Raw genomic sequence first — 16215 nt, forward strand, 5'->3', positions numbered from 1 at the left:
AGAAAACTCTCCTGAGTTTCTCTGATACACCGGCTACATAGGGGATGACAATGTTGTTGCGTCTGTCCTTCTTATCCTCCCTCGCTGGTGTCTGGTCTTCTTTTCTGTGCCTCTTTGCTGACTTTAAGAACGCCCATTTAGGATAGCCGCACGTTTTGAGTGCTTCCTTTACATGTGTGTGTTCCTTCTTTTTCCCTTCAGGCTTAGAGGGAACATGTTGTGCCCGGTGGTGTAGGGTCCTGATTACTCCAAGTTTGTGTTCCAGAGGGTGATGGGAGTCAAAGAGGAGGTACTGGTCCGTGTGTGGGGGCTTCCGGTAAACTTCGATGTTGAGGTTGCCGTTCTCTTCAATGTGCACAGCGCAGTCCAGGAAAGGCAGACAGTCGTCCTTTGTGTCTTCCCTGGTGAACTTGATGTTCTTATCCACAGCGTTAATGTGCGCAGTGAAGGATTCCACTTCTTGTGTCTTGATTTTGACCCAGGTGTCGTCCACATATCTGTACCAGTGGCTGGGTACTCTTCCTTTGAAAGAGCCAAGAGCCTTTCTCTCCACTTCCTCCATGTAAAGGTTGGCTACAATAGGTGACACGGGGGAGTCCATGGCACAGCCATGTTTTTGTCTGTAAAAGCCTTCGTTGTATTTGAAATATGTAGTGGTGAGGCAGAGGTCTAACAGTGTGCAGGTCTGATCGGGTGTGAAGTTGGTCCTGTCCTCCAAGGAGCTGTCTTCTTGTAGTCGTTTTCTGACAGTCTCCACGGCCTCCGTGGTGGGTATGCAAGTGACAACATTGTCAACATTGCCCCTATGTAGCCGGTGTATCAGAGAAACTCAGGAGAGTTTTCTCCAAGCATGACATCCCGGTGCATTTCAGAACCAGCAACACGCTCAGACACAAACTGGTTCACCCAAAAGACAAAACGCCAAAACACAAACTTAACAATGTGGTGTATGCTGTACAGTGCAGCGAGGAATGCTCAGACCTCTACATTGGAGAGACCAAACAGCCACTTCACAAGCGCATGGCACAACACAGAAGAGCCACCTCCACAGGACAAGACTCAGCAGTCCATCTGCATCTAAAGGTCAAAGGTCACTCTTTGAGGATGCCAACGTTCACATTTTGGACAGAGAGGACAGATGCTTTGAAAGAGGAGTGAAAGAAGCATCTATGTCCACTGTGAGCGACCATCTTTGAACAGAGGCGGGGCTTACGACACCAACTCTCTGCCATCTATAATCCAGTTTTGAGATCCTTCCCAGACGCCTTAGCGCCCACTCACATCCTGGGCCATCTGACCTCAGGAATTCACATGATAAGGTGGGGCCAGGTTTCACAATGAACACACCCGAAACTCTGGCTGATTGGGACCCACGGCCAGTTTCCCACCTTGGCTCAGGCGATTAGAGGATCATCAGGGGTCCTTTTGTCCCTCTGTGGGGGGTCACTCCCACTAGGTTTATATCTGGGACTCTCCACCATTTGACCTTAGAACTGAAGAAGCTTCTCGGATGAGAGGTGAAACGTCTTCAAGCAACTTAAAGAAGTCCAGACGCTTTTCTTTGCAAGCTCCTTAGACTTTTATAAATGTAGTGTTTCATTTTCACTTTAACTTTAAGTACTTACTTTTTAAGGTTTTTAAGAACATGCTTAGCACTATCTTATGCCAGTACACGATGTGATGTCACTGGGTTGGGTGGTTGATTGATTGGGTTCAACTGACAAACATTAGTTCATATTAGTTAACTAACAAAAGCACCAACAACTCAGGGGAAAAATAAGGACACTAAAACTAAAAAAGCAGTCTAAGGAGGTCACGTTTCCACTGCTCCTGGCTGCAACAATGAGTTTTATGTTAAGAAACCAATGATTTCAGTCTGTCTCTTTAGCAGTAAGTGCTTCTTTGATGTTTGACTACCTACACAGACACAGGGAAATCCACCTGTTAGCTGTAATATTTAGGTTTGTAAAGCACTTTATAAATGAGCACTGTGTGGACGAGAGCCTGTTTGAATCAGGTGGTTCGTGGGACCGACAAGCTGGAGACTCTGGTCTGGTCGCGTGTACTGAGCTGATGCCATAAGCAGTATTTTATGCAATACAATAATCTTAAACACAACAACATAACAGCTTACTACATGCAAATCACACCACAAACATAACTATGTTTCTTACTGAAGCAGGATTGGGAAAGAAAAGACGTTGATGTATGCGATGAAAAAAGCAAAACAAAAAACAGACTCAGAGGAAAAGATGCCACGACTTTTTTAAAGACCTTTTTTATCCCTCAAGTCATGTCCCTGAATGGATTACTTCATATTAGAAGTGAAGAAAAGCAAAGCCCAAATGTGAGCGAGTGACCCCTTTTTACTAAATTTAGAGTGTCAGACACCAGGTTGTTGGTCTGGGGACTCAAAAAGATTCTGCTCAACGCTATACTTATTTACACTGTGGAGGAGAGTGCTTTACAAACCTGAGCATTACAGCTAACAGGTAGATTTTTCCATTTCAATGCCACTAGTGTTAAAACTATGCTTCAATAACAGCAATCCTGCCTACCTTTTCATTAGGCCCATTTTCTTTCACGAGCAACCAGCTAGGCTCGGTTCAGAATATCTGGTGAGGCTCAAATCAACATCGCTCCGATTCTGCTCGCCAATGGTGATCTTCTCCTCAACTCAATCAAGCCCCATGTTGGGTGCAGAATTGTCTGTTTTTTTATGAGAGAGAAAACAAATATGCTCAAATTACAAGTTTTCCCAATTTATTATCAAACGGATTTCAGATTACTTTTACATGCCGCCATGGACCTCCATCTCTCTGGCTCAGAGACAAAAGGCTGGTACACCTAGGCAGACAAAATAATTTCCCTCAGGATAAATAAAGTTCTTATCTTATCTTATCTGTATGTATGTTAAGATGATTGGTCAAAAGTTGGAGGAAAGCCTTTAGACCTCATGTACGGCTCACGTTTCAACTTCTACACATTTCTGAACATCTCCTTTTATAGAGATGAAACTTTTGCATGCAACAATGCCATCACCATGGCAACTGCCTCTTGTCCTCTGGTCAGGCCTGTAGAAGGTGGGAGGAATGCATTCCCAAACACCAGAATTTATGGCCCTGTTTTCTTGTATGTATCACAACCCTCACCCACATACCTGACAGGGGGTCATAGTGTAACAGTCTGCATTCAAAACTACCTGATATTACATACATTTGTGCAGTAAAGGATAAACCATATGTGTGATGCAAATTATGAGGTATATAGCCTTAAAGATAAAAATAAATTCTAACACTAGCCAAACAACGGAAGACCCACTTGGACAGAACTGAAAGTGGACGGCATATTCTTCATTTGTTAACATGAAACTTGTTGTTGCAGCCAGGGGGAATACCAAAGTGACCCCCGAAACCGAATTATAGTTTTATTCTCTTTATATTCCATTTAGTTTTGGCTTTGGTTATTAATTAGCTTACATAAACTAATGTACGTCTATTAGCAGCAAACAACCAACCAACACACCCGCTGGACTACAGTATGTGTGCTTTTTTATTAGTCCTTTATTTATCCAGGTAAAAATCTCATTGAGATTAAAAATCTCATTTCCAAGAGAGACCTGGCATCATGGCAACAAAAGCTACATACCACATAAGTACATAACATTTAAAACAAATACAACATCCCAACATGTGTAAAATAAATAATTTTGCTGACATTTGTTGTCTTTGTGCGAACTGGAATCAAAGATAGTGAGTTACACTATATGTAATCATTGAATTGTATACATAGTACACCACATTTTAAGAAAACAAGGTTATAAAAGTGAAAGAAATGTCATCATAAAGCAATTTTAACACACTGAAAGGATGCACACAAGGCACACCTTGAGAATAAATCTTTGCATAGATGAAATTTAGAAAAAAGCCTGTAAAGTTTGGCAGATTGTTTTGAAAGAGAAAAAGGGGATTTTTTAATTTCTTTTCTCACACACACACACACACACACACACACACACACGCACGCACGCACGCACGCACGCGCGCACACACACGCACGCACGCACACACATACACGCACGCACGCGCGCACACACACACGCACGCACGCACGCACGCACACACACACACACACACACACGCACGCACGCACGCACGCGCGCACACACACACACACGCACGCACGCACGCACACACACACACACACACACACGCACGCACGCACGCACGCACACACACACACGCACGCACGCACGCGCGCACACACACACACACACACACGCACGCACGCACGCGCGCACACACACACACACACACACACACACAGGCACGCACGCACGCGCGCACACACACGCACGCACGCGCGCACGCGCGCACACACACACACACACACACACCTCAGAGAGAGGTAATCTCACAAACCTATGAAACTCAGGTTGTTAGGGTTGAAAGCAATTTTAATGTGGGTCAAAGAAGGCGAAATGTCAGACTTACTGGGCGGTTGTAAAGCAGCATCAGCTTGGTGACTCGAATGTCTAGTCTAACTCTGAGACTTGGGTGATGAAACATATTGTAGACCTGAAAGAAAGAATTAGTACAACTGAACCATGTGAAAGGTCATATAAAGGAAAAAAATCATCAACATACTTGAGTGAATGTCAAAATTTATGGGACAATTTTCTGATAACATCCATTAGAAATAATGCATGAATGGATGGATAACCTGCTAATGCAAATAAACAAACTGACTATTGCAAATGAATATTTTAATCCACTTGGATTAGATAGTTGACATCAACATCACACTTTTCTATAGACATAAATTAAACAACTCTACCTAACATAGCCTAAACAGATATTAACTGGTTATGTATTTTAAAAGGTTTGGGGTTTGTTAATTTGGTTATGAGCAGCATTATTGTGCAGTGGTGCAAACACACAACTAGCTTGTCATGTTAACTGGTGATTCTAAATTGGCTCTAAGTGTAAGAGAGTGTAGTTGCCTGCATTAATGTTGTGAGTATAAGGGTAACACACTCGAGTGTGTAAAGTCGCCTGATGATAATGTGATAGGCTTCAGTCCCTCTGCAACAAAATTGTATAAGAATTTAGGAAAATCGATCTGTATTTAAAGTGCACTGGGTTTCCGAGGTAGTATTGTAAGTATGAGACCAAACAGTACACAAGAAGGCTGAAATTGCAAATTTCAGTATAACTTTAAGACAGTTATACTGGCAAACACTAAAAAAGTTATTCCTACTGCTACCATGTGATGGTTTTTTAATGAAGTTGACTTAAATGCTCACATATTAAATACAGAGTAACTTCTTTCAACATTTTTACTGGTTTAGAAATGCATCAGTCTCTGTATTTAAATAAACACTTATATGTATTTGAATAAACAGTTTCGGTTTGACTTAAACTCAAGTGAGGGAAGTCAAAAACAGCGTTTGATTCTAAAAATCTTACCATATTCATAACAGTCAATAGGAACCTCTGTGCTGCCTCACCACCATGGTACTGGACCATGTCCGAATCTGCTACCACCACTGTCTCCAGAGTGTAGACTTCGTGCAGGCGTATGGCATCTCTCTTCCCACGACCCTCCTCATTCTCTTGAACTCTTGAACTGCTTTCTTTCTTCCTTCCTACCACAAAAGGAAGACTAAATTTAAAAACAGTACGCCAGAAGTATGTACAAACCATTTAAAAAATAACTACATCCTATGAAAAAACTTCCAAATAAACATTTTAAAACTTAATTATCTTAGATTCAGTGTCTTTGATTTGAAAAGATGCCGTACTTAAACACGAACACTTTGATCATTTATAATAATAATAATAATAATAATAATAATAACAATAATAATAAAGAGATGTAGTGTTTTGTAGAAAAAGAGCCTGATATTGCCTGGACCAAACTTCTAGAATTGGGAGAACTGTTCAACAGATTTGTACGCCTGCTAAAATGTTCAATATCTGCAAAATTCCTCTAATTGTGAATAGTTTAATGATAACTTTTTAAAATATAAGGTAAATAAAACACTAGCATAACATATTACAATAATCAATATCACTTACACTCGATGGCTGTTACCTAACGACAAATGCAATATCCTTTTTAGCACAACTGTATTTAGACTTTTATATTTGCTGTTTCATTTTATTCTGCGGATGAATGATGAGGGAACGCATGTAAGAATGTATGTATCAGTGTTGGGCAAAATACTATGAAAAGGTAATTAGTTTTGGTTAATAGTTACTTTTTCAAAAAAGTAACTGGGTTAGTAACTCAGTTACAATATTATAAAAGTAACTAATTACTAGGAAAAGTAACTATTGGTGTACGTAAAATGACCAAAAACATAAAATCAGAGTAGAAAAAGGTTATATTTTTACTGTAAGAACCACAAACATGTTTAATGAATCATTAACTTGAAATGCAAAGATAAATTATAAACTTTAAGAAGTTATGAACAAGTTTTGTAAACAACAAAGTTTTTTGCAGCTATTCACCTAAAAATGCACCCAAGGATTTTTAAAATAACTATTTCAAACTATTTACAGAACAATCAGCTGTTCTACATCAAATAAGATGCCACAAAATGATTTGTGCCACTCCAAAAAATAATTTCTGTCCACTATGAGATAGTGGACCTCATCACAAGCGTGGTACCTGCAGGCCTGACAGCAGGAGGTGTATCACTCCTGTTTTCCACCTGGAGACACCGTTTACACTGTAATCTGACTTTGGTGGCTTTTTGGCAGCAACTGTGACAATCAGCAGTCGCCTCATTGTTCTGACACACACACAAAAAAATATCGACTACACTACACACTAACTACACAATCCAAACACGCTAAAGGTCACAAATATCTCACATCTCAAAACTCTCTCTCTCTTTCTTTTGCTCTCTCTCTCGCTGCCATTGCTCCTAGAACTTTCCCCTCTTCCTGCCATGTTGCCAAATCATTTTTGATTGGTCAGTATGGTACTTCTTTTTTTTGGTCACAAGCGCTATCCTTACACAGTAAACACATCAATAGTATTCAGGAAAAAACATTGTATATATCAGCGGTCCCCAACCTTTTTTGCGCCACGGACCGATTTATGCCCGACAATATTTTCACGGACTTTAAGGTGTCGCGGATAAATACAACAAAATAAAACTAGTACCGGTACCGAAAAAAAGAAAATTTATTCATAACACACATGAAAAGACCCAGGAAAACCGAGTTAATGATAAAAACGATAACAAAATAACGCTGGAAACCGATAAAAACCCTGAAAACCACACATTTCACACCTGAACCTCAACTCTCGCGGCCCGGCACCAAACGACTCATGGACCGGTACCGGTCCGAGGCCCGGGGGTTGGGACCGCTGGTATATATTTTTTATCATGACTGGTTTTACGTGGCCTATCAACACAATTTAAAAAACAGGTATATAGTTTGAAGTCCACACTTTTAACACAAAAATAGAGACTCGGGCTTGTCTTGGGCTGACATAGCATCTTGTTACTATGTCACCTTAAAGAAGTCATGTGATTTGTTTAACATGATTACTTTTCTTTCTCAGCCAATCAGCAGCACACGTGCGATTGTTTCAACCCCTAACTCTGAATAAGCTGAAGACAGCTTCAACAGTGTATTGAAAAAGTAAAAAAAACAGTAGTAACGCATCTGCACCTTGTTAATAAGAGTAACAGCGTTGTAATGATAGAAATAGTAATTAATTAGATTACTAGTTACTGAAAGCTGAAACATTTACAGCATTAGTAACGGCGTTACTAATAATGCCGTTATTCTCATCACTATGTCACTATGTATGTATGGCATTCTGCTAAAATGTTAGCTCTGCTCCAGTACAGCACAAATAAAGGAATCACTTTTCACGTTGGTTTAAATAGGTTCCACTTGGATACATGGAATTGTTATTATTAAGCACTTATTGTGATGGAGGGGTTTGTGTGTCCCAGGGATCCCAGGGGCTAGGTTGTTGGGGGGCCTTTGCCCACCTGGTAGGGTGTCCCATTGCAATTTTGTCCTTTGTGAGGGATAAGACAAAGACCGAAAAGACTCCTACGAGTATACAACCAAGGGAACAATTCACCCTGCCCAGGATAGGGTTACTGAGTTAGTGCGTGAGGTTGAGAGGTACCGGCTAGATATAGTCTGGCTCACCTCAACGCATGACTTAGGCTGTGGAACCAGTCTCCGAGAGAGCGGCTGGACTCTGTCTCAGTCTACAGTTGCCCTAGGTGAGAGGCAGCAGGCTGGGGTAGGTATCCTAGTATCCCCTCTGCTGCCTGTACATTGGGGTTTCTCCCTGTGGATGAGAAGGTTTGTTCCCAGCGCCTTTGGGTCGGGGGAACCGGTCTTGAGTACCCAGCCTTCTTGGAGAATAATGTAAGCGTTTAGAAAAATGTACTTTTTATTGCACCATGTTCATTCACTCATGAGCAGCTGTAACATGAATTCAGTGGTTGAATTGCCACCTCAGCACCCTGATCTACAGTGTTCTATAGAGTCTTGCAAATGACCTACTAATATTATTGAGGTGTGTGGTAGCAGGGACACTTGTAAGTTTCAGGACACTGGCCCTAAAGGACTGGAGTTTGACACCAATGCTGTAGATGGTCATTATTTGGTTCCTGGCTCTACAGATTGTTGTCATAGTCAATGCTCCTCACATGGTTTTTAATAACTGCTTTGCGCAGTTATTAAAACCCAAGGTCCTCCCTCTATAAGACAGCTGTATGTCATATAGAGGCACCCACGAGACAAGCAGTGGGCTTGGGTCCAGCAGATCTCACCAGTTTTTAGTAAACCCTTCCAATTTTTTTCATCTGGAAGTCATCCCTTCCCAGAAACACACTTAAACATTTCATCCCCTCCCTGTCCCACTGTAGCAGAGCTGGCATTTTTGGTTTCACTTTATTAATCCACTCTTCTGGCAAAGGCCAACACATTTTGACCAGCTGACCTAAACAACAGAAGCTGGTTCATATAATGCTAATTTCTGAGTGCTGATTTTATTGTGCCCGGTCATAAAGACTTTTACATCATCAGCATATGGTGACAAACTCACTGTGGCCTTTTTCTCCCACAAAAGGTCAACCCCGTGAGGCTCTGTCTGGGTTGGTTTAGATGGGACTCAATGGCCAGAGCATATAATATCCGGCTCAATCTGACTGGTTCAATCTGAGAGACATAAAAATAGTTTTGAATTCTCATATTCTGAGGTATTTTGAGGCAGTCTGAGACCAATTAAACTGGGTGACACTTTTTTACATTCAGTACACGGTGGAATGGTTTTAGTGGATAACCACACTTTGTGACCTGGAGAGTGCTTTGAACCAGGAAGGTACTGATTGTTAGAATGTTTTTTCTTTGGGGTGTTTATGAATAAAAACTGTATGTCCCTAATTTCTGCCTTTACATGTATGTAAACTACAGACATCAGACTGTTCATCTCCACTATCCCCACTTTAATTTTATATGTATTTTGTATGCTTTGTACTCGACTTTGTCTACTCTGTGGTCAAAATGGCTTGGTCCCATTAAAACTTTTAAAATCCTTTTGCTTTAAAAAGCCAAGAAATTCGATGCAGTGCTGAGGAACTTGGATTTAGCCCAAGCAGAAGACAAGGCCAGTTATGTACTGTCGTCACTGGCTGCGACCGAGGAAGAGAAGAAACAGGTTGAGGAAGCAACAGTTGGACAAACAAAGAATGCATTGTGGTAATAAATTAATTCTGTTAGGTGTTAAGCAAGAAATTTTAGTGAACTGTGTCTCCTAATTTGTGTTTCTTTATAAAAGGCTGGTATATTGCAAGAAGACTATCACAGCTAGCAACTTTGGTTTGGTCGTGGGTGCACTCCAGGGGAGCTCATACCCTCCTTCATTATTTAAGACTCTGCTTGGCCGGTAGAACCTGACAAAAGGATGTAAAGTAAGTTGTTAGTAAAAAGGGGTCTGTGCTTCTAAGAAGCATTTATGACTAAGAGATATTTTCATCCCCAAAGGCATGTGATTGGGGGATCCTTTATGAACCGAAGGCCAAGCAGCTGTATACTGACTCTACTGGAGCAGTTATCAAGGAGGAGACTGTTTTTATCCAACAATGGGCTGCTTGGTGGTTCTCCAGATGGAATAGTCAAGTTAAGTCAAGTCAGCTTTATTTGTGTAGCACATTTAAAAGACATCAAGTCTCAGCCACAGTGCTGAACAGGGGTATAATGTAAACAGATAAAAGAAAGAATTAAAATAAATGAGGTTAATTGTATACACACACACACACACACACACACACACACACACACACACACACACACACACACACACACACACACACACACACACACGTGGAGATTCCCCCCCCCAAAAAAAAGATTGACACACAGGAAAACCACGTTAACAATAAAAATGATAAATAAAAAAACAATAAAAACAGATGAAAAGCCTGAAAACCACAAATTTCACCCCCGAGCCTCAACTCTCGCGGCCCGGTACCAACGACTCATGGACCGGCCCGGGGGTTGGGGACCACTGCTCTGCATGATTACAGTAAGTAACTAAAGTTTATTTATTAAGCACTTTTCATAGACAGGCAGTTGCAAAGCACAGCACACAAAGGTTAAAATAAACAGAGAAGTAATAAAATAGACAATACAAAGGGATAAATGTAAAAACAAACAAACAAATAAATAAATAAACAGCATTGATCAACAGAAGGCTTGTTTAAACAGAAACTTTTAACTGCTTTTTAAAGGATTCCACAGAGTCAACCAAACGCAGCTGTGGTAGGCTGAAAGGCTCTCTGCCCTTTAAAATACATAAAAACTGATGCCATTAAATAATAATATACTCACAATGTTGTTTTCCATGTTGTTAGTGAAAATATTGTCAATTAAGGTGGCACAGTGAGGTGTAATTCTGCTTGGCCTGGTTGTTTTAGGATGTAACCTCAGACTGTATATAGTGTTTAAAATTCATTGGTAATTTTATGCTTATTCGCATTCAGCAGATCATTGTTAAAATCACCATGATAAACATAACTTTTGATTTGTTTTTGAGAACATTTCTTCTATGAAGTCATTAAATACATGTATGCTTGAGCCTGGTGCTCGATATAAACAGCTAATTATTACATTTTTCACTTTTTCCTCATAAACTTCAGTTGTTATATACATTCTAATAAGTTATCAATTGTAGTTGTCATACTTTTCACCACCTTATAATTAACTTCAACCCCTCCAGTTCAAAATCCAGTCGTTTCTCTGCATTGATCATGTTTTAGATATGGCAATAATTCCAAATGGTTTTGTGAATTGATTAAAATATTGCTTTATATTATTGAAACTGCCACATAGACTTCTGCTATTAAATGGATTATTGATCATTTGTTTTCCGTGTTGATGGTGTGACTACACTGTTCATCAGTGAAGTAGCAGCGGTTGTTGCTGATGTTGTAGAAGAAATTATTTTCTGGGTCTACATCGATTTCCAAGTCCACAACATTATGGTCTGTGTATTGAAATGTTCTCAGTTTCAGTTGATCATAAAGCGAATTCCATTGAATTAAATTGTTATTGTTGTCAGATTCAGATGAAATTCTTTCAGATTGTGCCATGTGGTGTGTTGTGTCACATCACATGTTTATTCATATCGCCAGTGTAAGAGTAACATCAGTATTTGCCCAGTTCAATGTTTCTAATGACCAACACTTTGGCTTGTTCTGGTGTTCCCCTGAGCATATCATTAAACTCAAGGACCAGCCAATATTATCTAAGTGCTCCTCAGCCATTGTGTTTTCAGCTGTCCATCTCTATGTTGGCGACAGAGTCTGATCAAGGTTTTATTTACAAAGTGAACAGTTAAGAAACACTCGTCGGGTGCAAGTCAAGATGATCAAAGAAAAGTGCGCCTTCAGTCAACAGGATGTGTTATGGAGAATTATTTGGAGATAAAAAAGAGAAATACTTGATTCATTATGAGACCAGAGAATAAAGAATACTGACTTCTTGCAAAACTTAAAGAAGAAGAACCACAATCTCCCAGCAATATGAGACAGCTGAAGGGCTTTGTAAAGAACAAGAAACAGACAAAATTAGAAAGACCCCAAGATGAAGTATGGAAAACAAATGGGGAAAAGGAGGATTGATTTTCACCGATCCAGAAACACAAGTCCCAACTAATGATGCAACAAAAGCCCTACATCAAAAAGCAAGAGAGGAACACGTGAAAACCTGGGGCTCAAGGAAAGTTGACGTGAATAAAACAAGAGCTCTTCCGATGACAATACCAATACTGTGTCGAACAGTTGTTAAAGGGAAGAGGCAGAATCAACACAAACACAAAGCCAGTGTCTCAAAGCAACTGAGGTCAGACCAGCAGCTACAGAGCCCGAACATAAGGCTCCACTTTTATTTCCATCTTTGTCAGCAAGTTCACTTCCACAAAATAAAGTGTAACTCCTGAGCACCACCCATGCAAGCCCCACTCATCATGGTGACAGGTGGAGTTTTAGAAGACAAGGGAGGCCTACCACAAAAATATTTCACAAGATCTATCTTTATCTGCATTAAAGTTATATTAAATCGTAACAGTGCAAATTCCTCGCTGACAGTTTAACCAAAAGGCATTTCCAGTGGAAACTGGCCGACATATCCTCAGCATAACCATGTATAATATCCACAAAACGTAAAAAGAGGTTACACACACACAATACGGTAATATCATGTTGAAGCACAGTACGTATCACTCCGCGAGGCTCCGCCTACAATAGCCGTAACGCTCCGACAATCCATCAAGCGGTGCGGCTTCGTAGCTTAGCAAAGTCGTACTGAAACATTTGACAGATTTTCGAGCGCCGTGTACATAAAATCATTTCGATGAAACTATGAAAAAGACTTTTTTTAATACTTGTGTTAAGTTTTGTATGGTAATTACACAAAATTCAGGTTGTCAGGTTAAATCTGACAGAAATAGTTTACACTGACATCCATTAAAGCATGAGTGTCGCGAGAAGCTGTGTTTGCATTTATTTGCACTGCCTTCCTCTCTTGATGTCTATTTATTTTAAGCTTTAAGTATAAAAGGGTCCATTCTACAAGATACGAACCCCAAACTGCTCTCCGATGCATCCATCGGAGTATGAATGTGTATGAATGTCAGCTAGAAAGCACTTAGAAAAACGTGCTTGTGTGAATGGGTGAATGCAAAAGTTGTATAAAGCGCTTTGAGTGCTCAGAAGAGTAGAAAAGCGCTGCATAAGAACCAGTCCATTTACACGTGAATTAAAATGACGTATTTTAATCATACTAAAATTAAAAAAAACCCAGCAACAGTGCATTACCTTTTTGTCATGGTCCCCGTGACTGCCTAGCTGGCCCTGCAGGGCTACATGTGTTTTGTATTCTCTCTCTCTCCTTCACTGCTCTGCCTGGGCGGAGCTCACTGTGGGCTCCGCCCTTGGCCCACACACCTGTTCGCTATTAGCTGTCGTTACCTGTCCACTATTTGAGGCTGGGACGCAGATCTTCTCGTGGCTGGATGGTTGAGACACGTTAGTGATCCTCTCAGCTCCCGTGAATCTATGCTTAAGTACTTTGTGACCTTTGAGTAATTTCCCTCTGTTGTGTGATAGTTTTCCTCCCCGGACCTGTGGCCTTCCTGCTGCGTGGACGTGTGTGAGTTTGGACGTGGAGGCGAGAGCGAGTGTGAGAGAGCTTCCCTTTGGACCTTTGGAACCCTGGATTTTCCCCTCATTGTACATATTCTGCACCGGTGTTGTAAATAAACTGTGTTTGGAACATCAACCTGCCCTGCGCTTGAGTCCCTGCTGTCGACTGTGACACTTTCATTATTCTAAGAAGAGTCAATATACAAAATACGACTGAACAGAGAAGCAGTTTGAGATCTTCTTTTTCAGTTTTTTAATTGGAATAATTGCAGTTTTTGTTTTTTCTGTTTTTTGTTTTTTTTGCTGTTTTGCAGCATTGGCATTTGAACAGCATACACATGTTAGAGGGTCAAATTCATAGCTCTGGTTTTGCACATTATAGAACACGACTGTCTCCTTGATACTTCAAGACTGTTACTGAACATCACCAGAAATTGCTATTGCAGTTTTACTCAGAGAAAACTGAGTCAAATGTTTAAAGATTCAAAGATTTTATACTATGACTGTTTGCATGTGAACCATACCTGTGCTGACCTAATTTGGTTTTGTGGAGGAAAAGACTTCCTGCCTCAGACGGGGTCAGGAACCTGGTAAGATTAAAGTTACCAGTGACTGTAATAGGACACTGGCTGAACCTAACTCAGGTACTTGTGTGGTTAAGATGATTTCTGAATTTTGATCTTGATTCAATAAAGATTTTGATATAAATTGGTGTTATTCTTAATTAAGTTGCAAATGGATTTAAATTCATACTGTTGGGTAAGTTTCCATAAAAACTGTACCGCATTAATAAAGTCTACTATTTAATTGGCTAATTTACTCTCAAAATACCGTTGCAGGTTTGTTTGAACAACTTGTTTCCACATGACTGAGGGTGGTACAGAACAGGGAGGTGTTAGGTATGCACACCTCCCCTGTACGTAGAAAGTGTGGTATCCTGTATCCTGCACTTTCATTTTTAAATAAACAGGTTAAGATTCTTGGAGTATGCTGGAGGACCTGGAAAGTGAGGATGAGATCAAGGATACTGAAATAGGACACTTCCTCTCATGTGTTAAAGGTTTCTTGTTGTCTTTCACTATGTAACAATAGTGTGATCAGACATTTCCAGTTGACCTCATGTTGCACTCTTTTGATAAGCTAGGCTTATAGCCTGCAAGTCCAGTAACTATTATTAAAAGAATGACAGATTATTCTTTTAATCAATTTACACCTTGAAAGGTATAAAAGGAGGGATTTATTTTTATTTTTAGAGCTAATGCCTCATCATTGGCGTAACATTTTTGTGTTTTGTCTATTGTAGAATAGTTTTGGATTCACTCTGATACTAACAGACTACGACCCCTTCACAAAAATGTGGAGGTTGTGGTACGTACAAGACAACAAGGCCTTAGATTAGGTGCTGTTATGAAATGCACCCCAGCTCCGTGTTTATGCAGGTCTGACTGGAGGGCAAGAGGTGGTTGTCAGGGTAACGGAAATGTAGCTGGCAGAAGCATGAAGTGCGTTTCCAAATAATGAGATGCCCAGAAAGTTGCAGAAGAAGAAACGTGAGCTGACATCAGACCCAAGGCCACCCCGAACTCTTTCCACCAATCATGTTATCGTTATGTTTTTGTGACGTGCAATAGAAACGTGTTTAGTGCCCGGGCGCGGCAGCCTTTTGTCTCTGAGCCAGAGAGAGAAGGTCCATGGCAACATGAAAAACTAAAGTGAAATTCTAACCGTTTTGATAATAAATTGTGAAAACTTATAATTGGAGCACATTTGTGTTCTCTCTCATGAAAAACCTACAGTGACTGTAGCTCAGGAGGCAGAGCAGGTCATCCACTAATTACAAAATTGGTGGATTGATTCCCTGGCAGCCAGTCAGCAGTGCTGCCTTGGGCAAGATACTGTGAATGTGTGTGGATGTTTACATAGAAAGCATTTAGGCAACGTGCTTATAGGAATTCACTAATTTGAGTAAATGGGGCACGTTGTCTAAAGTGGTTTGAGTGCTATTACACATATTTCTCTAAAATGGTCTTCTCGTTGCTGTAATTTCATCACTTGCAATTTCTTGGTCTTTTCTGGTGAATCAATTTTTTTTCCCCCAATTGCAAATTACTACGGAGCCCCGCAGGGGACATGGGAGAAAAAAAAATTAAGATGGACTTTTGCGAGATCTCGCAAAACTAACTCGGGATCTCGCAAAAGTTGAATTCCAACAATGGCAGCAGCTACTTAGTTGTAATATTACTCTTTCTGGGTCACAAAATACACTTTTAAGATAGTTTGAGGCATGAATGTAGTTGTGTAAACGTCAGATACCTGCTCGGTTTACAAGACATCACATATTTGCAAAAGTGCTCCGACGTTTTCGGAGATCTGACACCCACTAGCTCGAAGCTAACGGGAGGTCGAGACCTACTACAGCCGGGAGGAACACCGCTTTCCCGGCACATCGTGCCTCGACCTCCCAGTCGGCTTCGAGCTGGCGGCCTCCAAAGAATGCGGCTAAAACTTTTGCGAGATCCCGAGTC

General features: G+C 40.6%; 1 protein-coding gene across 1 annotated transcript in view; it reads right to left on the minus strand.

Annotated features, from left to right (window-relative positions):
* adamts17 (ADAM metallopeptidase with thrombospondin type 1 motif, 17) overlaps positions 1–16215 on the minus strand; it is a 100215-nt gene that overhangs the window by 67335 nt on the left and 16665 nt on the right. Inside the window, exons 4-5 of the mRNA XM_080884375.1 lie at positions 5469–5647; positions 4494–4577 (exon numbers count right to left, since the gene is read on the minus strand). Of these exons, the coding sequence (XP_080740501.1) occupies positions 4494–4577; positions 5469–5647 (263 nt within the window). The remainder of the gene's footprint in view (positions 1–4493; positions 4578–5468; positions 5648–16215) is intronic.

The sequence above is a fragment of the Rhamphochromis sp. 'chilingali' genome (assembly GCF_963969265.1).
Source record: "Rhamphochromis sp. 'chilingali' genome assembly, chromosome: 6".
NCBI classification, from domain to species: domain Eukaryota; kingdom Metazoa; phylum Chordata; class Actinopteri; order Cichliformes; family Cichlidae; genus Rhamphochromis; species Rhamphochromis sp. 'chilingali'.